We start from the raw sequence: 6685 nt of genomic DNA, 5'->3' as shown, positions 1-6685 counted from the left end.
ATGCAAATTAATTTTTTCTAGTTCCCTCGTCACTAAAAATAAGATTCTGCTGCTCGCTGCTTCCTGAACAAGAAGACTTCCGACTTCCTTACCTCGACTTAAATTATACCGAGAGGAGCTGTTAAACAACGAACAAGCAAGAATTTGATTTCTGAACTATAATTTAAATGTTAAAAGTAGTGTCCTAGAATTTCTAAACGACAAGCAAAATGCTGTCATTTTATAAATATACCCTCCAATTAAGGAAAATTTATAATGAACAAATATGTTTTTGCTTTTTTTTCTATTAAAATATATGTTTCCGTTGCTCTGTGTTATACAGTATTTATCGATTAGAGACGTAGATTGTGTCATTAAGGTAACATTGACACAAAAATGATAGTATTTGAAATGAATTTCTTTTCTAGGCAATTTCCTGTTTGTTGCATGGCAAGACTGATATTCTATCTCTTTCTCTCCCGGTCAGTTGTCAAGGTAGTGCAACTTGTGAATATTTTGATAAAATTACAAAAATAAATACATTAATTGCACAAATAACGTAATATTATTGGCCTGTAATAATACAGCAATTCATTTAGTGCAATAATTGTCTCATAAGGGTAACGATTACTTAGATATTTTTGGGTGTCGAATGCACTGCTTTCGTCCAACGTTTTGTTTTCTTAAAGTGTATTTTCTCCTTTATCTCTAATTTAAACCCATTAATCACTTTAAAAGTATATATTAGTGAAGTGAAACCGTGATTTCTGTGTCAAAACCATAGTTTTTGATAACTTGTTGGTGTAAAGTTTTTCTAACCTCTTCAAAGTGTTTAGCGACGTAAAATTACTGGTTTCGTCCACAGATGAGTACGAAGATCATCAAAGCTGGCGGCACCGAAGCCGACCCCTTCGAGACTTCGATCTCGCAAGCTCTGGTCGAGTTGGAAACCAACTCCGACCTCAAGGCCCAACTGAGGGAGCTTTTCATTACTAAAGCAAAAGAAATCGAACTACACAACAAGAAGGTAAGAATTTGGATATGGTAGGTTTAAATTGGCTTAAGAAGTGTAATTACGGTGTATAACGTAGGTTTTTTTTTAATACAAATTTGTTGTGTGTAAACATGTGTACTGAATAAATAAGTTTTTAGGTTAGATCTGAACTTTATTGTAGTGTAACAAAACGTAATTTAGCTTATTGTTAATTTAAATTCATGAAATAGAAATGTCCTTATAATACATTCTTTTCACAAAGCATGATTCTGGTGACGTTTGAGATTTGAAGTTTCTAGAGATGTACTAATATAAAATAGGTCAAAATCGATATAAATATCTTATTGAGATAATTTTTGTTAAGAATCGATTTACAGAAAACAATTTAAGGACAAATAATAAAAAAATAAAAAGGTTATCTATATCATTTCATTTTCTTTTTACTTAATGCACTGTAAGGCGTTAACAGTAAAATGAAATTTCGAATATGGACAGTATGGTATCCCGTTTCGAAATATGGATCTAAAAAAAACTACTACGGGCTTTACCATGCGAATTCCAAGTGCTTTCTTTGTAGTTGCCGCATACTGCTTCTCCATAGAGAAGTATCAAAAATGTACTGACAAAATTGAATGATTTATTTGAGATACGTTTGTGGACGTTACATACACATATTTCATATGTGCACACCAGGACAGTATGGTGAATACCGACATGTTTGTATGAGGTGATGTAAAAACCGCACATGTCAGTGCGTCGCCAGCGACTGCCTTTTGTGGTTGTGTAGTTTGTTTTCGCCTTGGAACTAAATAAATAAAATATATACAATACAAAATCCCTCAATTTTTTTTTCTCCCAATGCATAGTTTCTTAGTAATTCAAGAAACCAATAATGTGTATTGCAGAAACCCTATTATATAATAAATAATAATTAATTGTGTTTTCACACGTTTAGGTGAAATGAATTACTTAATTTTCATTTAAATTTGGGCCATGAGTGTGTTGTGTCAATACATAGTGTACTATTAGTAATCAAAATCGTCTCTCTTACTACTTTCCAAACTGTGATTGAATTATTCAAATAGTAAATAAATAACCTTCATCACTGCTTAAATATAATCTAATTAGTAATAGTTTCTTTTGGAATTGTTAGTTCACAATAACTTTTATTTGTCTTCTTATACTTCAAGGGTTACTATTTTGCAGTGTGCGCTATTTTAAAGTATAGATTTAGACATTTTTTGCTGAAATAAATAAAATCACTGTACTACTGTTATAGCCGTACTTACTTAAGCACAAGAAACATTTGCAAGAACAGTTTGCAGTGCTGCTATGAATGTTGACGGGATCAGCCGTCAGTGATAAAGCGTACTAATTATGTTGAATCAATATGGTCACTACAGCATATAGAAAAATAGTGACTTTTGGTGTGCGGTATTATTTCAGTACTGTCCATGAAGGGGTTAACTAATGTAGATATTATTTGCATTTGGTGGTTTTAACCACTCTTATGTCACTCCTTGTATCTATATATAGACATTTATCTGTATATAAAATATGTGACCTATACTTATTATTATTATGTGAATTTAAGAGTATTGTATAGCTAGAGACACACGGTTGTGTCGTGACGATAGATAGTCGTGCAGTTGTCGTGACAATAGATAGTCGTGCAGTTTACAGTGTCGTGGCTTGTATGATTAAATGAATTGTTCACATATAGTAAAACACGATTAACTGTCGTTCACGACTTTTTTGACGTTACGACGACGAGAGCCTGTCGCGATGATGGGAAGAACTAGAACGACAGTTGTCAGACGATAAATAAAACGTCACAATGAAAATGTGATGACTGATAATCGTAGCTTTTTTTAGCGTTTCTGTTCTTCAAACGACAAGGCGGCTACCGTGAACAGATAAATTGTCGCCACGATCTAGTGGGAACAGCAACACATGACAGTCGGTCATCGATAAAGTAAACGTCCACAACACAGTCACGACATGTAGTCGTGATTTGGGAACACCCTAAACGCAACAGTCGTTCAACGATAAATAAAACGTTTACGACCTAACGATTTTCACACTGTAGCGTTCTAAAGCCACATGGTGTCTCTAACGCACTACTGTTTTCATCCAAAATTCTTAAAAAAAAAATATGTCATATTTTGAAGGTGTTCACAATATACACATACATTAGTAGGACTAATAACAAGTTAATTACTCATAGAGGTTCTGTTTCAGCAAATTCATTGAGAGCTGAACCAAATCCATCATTACATAAGATTGCATTATTTTTCAAATTGACATTAGTTTCAGTCAGTTTGCTATTTCAAATAAAAAAGAGCAACTTGATTTCTATTTGAAGCCTGAAATCAAATCTATGTTTCTGTTTACAACAACTGGAACTACACCTTTAACGGTTTGCGTTGTGAGCGCTGGATGCGAATGTGGGAATCGTTTCCCACATTCACATCCAGCGCTCACAACTTTTAAATTTTTCCAAGTGTTCGATCTTTGTTATTAATAATTTATAGCATTTATTTATTTTCATTTCAGTCAATCATCATCTATGTGCCTATGCCCAAGCTGAAGGCGTTCCAGAAGATCCAGATCCGCCTTGTTCGAGAGTTGGAGAAGAAATTCAGTGGCAAGCATGTCGTCTTCATCGGAGATCGCAAAATCCTGCCCAAGCCCAGCCACAAGACTCGCGTTGCTAACAAGCAAAAGAGGCCCAGATCAAGGTACAATTTTATTATTGATGGTTGGGTGGTATGTCACACGTCCTAGATTCAGCTTTTGTGTGGTAAATGTAGAGAGACAATTTTATTGACGATTCTATTTTAAGGGTATCCATTCAAAGAAAAATTTATGGACAGAGTGGAAAGTATCAACACTGTGCAGTTTTGATAGTTATTTTCTTGGAAACCAGTCTCTTCAGATCATAACTAATTTTCATAAAACCACTCGATTTAAGTAGAATAAGAACTATTATCATAACTGCAACATGATCTCGGCGGAGTCCCAATGGAATTTCAATTTTAGAGTAATGTCAACTAATACCACAATACTAACCGTTGTTAAATAAACTTGTGAATTCCCAGGACATTGACATCGGTGTATGATGCGATCCTGGAAGACCTGGTGTTCCCTGCGGAAATCGTGGGCAAGCGTATTCGCGTCAAACTGGACGGCTCACAGCTCATCAAGGTGCACCTAGATAAGAATCAGCAGACCACCATTGAACACAAGGTATGTCACGAAATACAATAATTTCGTGTTATTTTTATGGTAACACACAAAAGGAATGTTTATTTTACAAAAACAAATTACAATGACACTCTTAAATCTATTCTAAAACATACTTATAATTCAAAACTAATATGCAGACTGATATGATGTGCCATATTTTAAGTTTTTGTTGAAAATTATACCTTACATCGTTTGCATAACAAACAGGGTTTAGTTTAATACAGTGTACAGTGCTGTAAAAGTCCAGCTGACCAGTCAGCCTGATGTTCACAGTTTAATGTCAAAATCTAAAGTCCTATATATTTCGGAATTGGAAATCGAAGGGGCGGACTTTTTGACGAGTGTAGTAGATAGCACTGAACCATGTAGTTTGTAATTTTTTAATTGTTATTTATGACTATACTATTACTAAAGACTATTATTTCGGAATCCATTTGCTGTGTTTTAGAATTGATGATTTTTAAATAGGTATTGGATTTCAAATTTCACCCTATATTCCAGTATACTAAGTTACGCAGTAAGGGAGCATGTCGCCGGGGATAGTGCAAAAGCGCGTATGTAGCATTGGTAAAAGGCGCGTATCTTCACGAGATCAAATTTTACAGGTTTAAATAGATATAGTTAAACAAAAAGGATCCAATCCACGTCCACTCACTTTCGAGATACGGCAGTTTGAAGTTTAAATGTGTTTCTCACTCTTGTTTTATTTTCACAACTTATAATATATGTAATTCCAGAGGTATTTATTTATATTTATATGTTGGATTTTTTTGCTGATCTAAGAGGGTTAGACTTTGGAACGATTTGGTACATAATATTTTATATTTATTTAATAATTTTTTGATAATTTTGTGGATTGGATCCTTTTTGCTTAACTACGTCCAAATGTTATTACTTTGTTATTTCAATTTTTGCGACTTTCATTTTTGCACAGTAAGCATTAATTTATATTATTTAAGGACTGATAACAATAAATTCCAGTAAATTAAGCTAATTTGATTACCACGAGGTTTACGTGGATTTGGTTTGGTCACTAACTTACCGAAAGGGCAACTTCATAACGTACACGAGTTACGCTAATTGCACTATCCCGACGATATATGCGTATGTGAATAGGCATTCAATATGCTCTGTTGGTTATGTATTTAGGCAAGCAAACTTTCCTGATAGTATGGGCTTGCTTTGCTCTAAAATGATACGAAATGTCTCTGTTGTTCATGAGTTTTTGGACTTTAATCCGTCACGCGTCCTGAGATACATGGTGTCCCTATCGACATTTAGAAAAAAAATTGAATTTTTATTTTTTTATATTTTTTTTTTAATGGTGGATAAAAACAGCTGCGCGCGTTAGAGACACTGTGTGACTCAAGGGCGCTTTAGTACCAAAGTCGTTAAGGACACCGGGTTAATTGAGACTCGATTTGTCAACATATGTTCTGTATAATCTGTTTGTATGGGTACTTAATGCTTTTTTGTCCTCAGGTGGACACTTTCCAATCAGTGTACAAGAAGCTGACGGGGCGTGAAGTGACGTTCGAATTCCCCGAACCCTACTTGTAAACTTAGCATATTTACAATAAAAATAAAAACTTAACACACTAGTTTTATTCTAAAAAAACTCCATAATGTATTTTCTTTGGTTGTACTTCAAGGGGACAGAATACAATGCGCCTTATTCTTTTATGAAAATTGTATCTGACTGGGGTCATTTTCAGGTTAGTAATTTCTGTGGCAATTTTTGTTATTTAAGTATACAAGATTATCTTGAAATGTTAAATAATATTTCAAGATACTACACTCGAATATTAAATAATACTTCATGATAGTATTCTAGAACATTGCCATCAATATTAGGTAGAGGGAACTAACCTGAAAACTACCGTTTACTTAATGTTCAAGTTCAGTTCCAAAATAGAATGTAAACTGAATGTATGATTTAGTACCATCGAGTATATAACCAGAAATAGACATTAAATAAGGGCCATATATTCCTGGTAACACATTAGCGATACAGCTCTTATAAATAAATATCAACTCTCGTTTGCACTGAAATATAGATAGGCCAACTACTGATCTGTGTGTACGTACATTCCAAAAACTATTCTGTACTTATTGTAATAAAGATAATATCTCTAACAATGCCGTGCTGTTCTATTCGGAGGTGTGGGAAAAACAGCAAAACATCTAATTACAAAACAAACGTAATCACATTTCATCGTTAATTAAATTATAAATATGTAATTTTGCAATTTTCGTCCATTGTAGCAAAGTTCAAGTTAACTGGTCGATTTGAAGTGAAACAGTTGACGATACCCGTCAATTGTTTCGAACTCGGGCTAGCCAATCGGAGCGCAGTTGTCACGGTAATGATATGGCAGAATAGTTTTCAAACAAATGACATTTCGTCTCTATTTCTGGTTATATTATATACTCGATGTTTAGTACACATCCGTCAGTTTCCTC

At 34.0% G+C, this 6685-nt stretch overlaps 1 protein-coding gene across 1 annotated transcript; it reads left to right on the top strand.

Moving 5' to 3' along the window:
* Positions 1-443: 443 nt before the first annotated feature.
* LOC113239773 (40S ribosomal protein S7) lies at positions 444-5845 on the top strand. Its single transcript, XM_026476885.1, has 5 exons — positions 444-474; positions 845-1006; positions 3530-3714; positions 4075-4222; positions 5705-5845. Exons 2-5 carry the CDS (start codon positions 845-847, stop codon positions 5780-5782), a joined length of 573 nt encoding a protein of 190 aa, XP_026332670.1. The 5' UTR covers positions 444-474; the 3' UTR covers positions 5783-5845.
* Positions 5846-6685: the final 840 nt, after the last annotated feature.

The sequence above is a fragment of the Hyposmocoma kahamanoa genome, unplaced genomic scaffold, assembly GCF_003589595.1.
Source record: "Hyposmocoma kahamanoa isolate Upper Pololo Valley unplaced genomic scaffold, ASM358959v1 116, whole genome shotgun sequence".
NCBI classification, from domain to species: domain Eukaryota; kingdom Metazoa; phylum Arthropoda; class Insecta; order Lepidoptera; family Cosmopterigidae; genus Hyposmocoma; species Hyposmocoma kahamanoa.
This window is presented reverse-complemented; position numbering and strand designations above follow the sequence as displayed.

Bases quoted from the DNA above. Each gene is read 5' to 3' on its own strand.
- LOC113239773 (XM_026476885.1), top strand. From the start codon at position 845: ATGAGTACGAAGATCATCAAAGCTGGCGGCACCGAAGCCGACCCCTTC. The intron at 1,007-3,529 runs GTAAGAATTTGG...TTTTCATTTCAG, and splicing joins TCGAACTACACAACAAGAAG to TCAATCATCATCTATGTGCC. The intron at 4,223-5,704 runs GTATGTCACGAA...TTTTGTCCTCAG, and splicing joins AGACCACCATTGAACACAAG to GTGGACACTTTCCAATCAGT.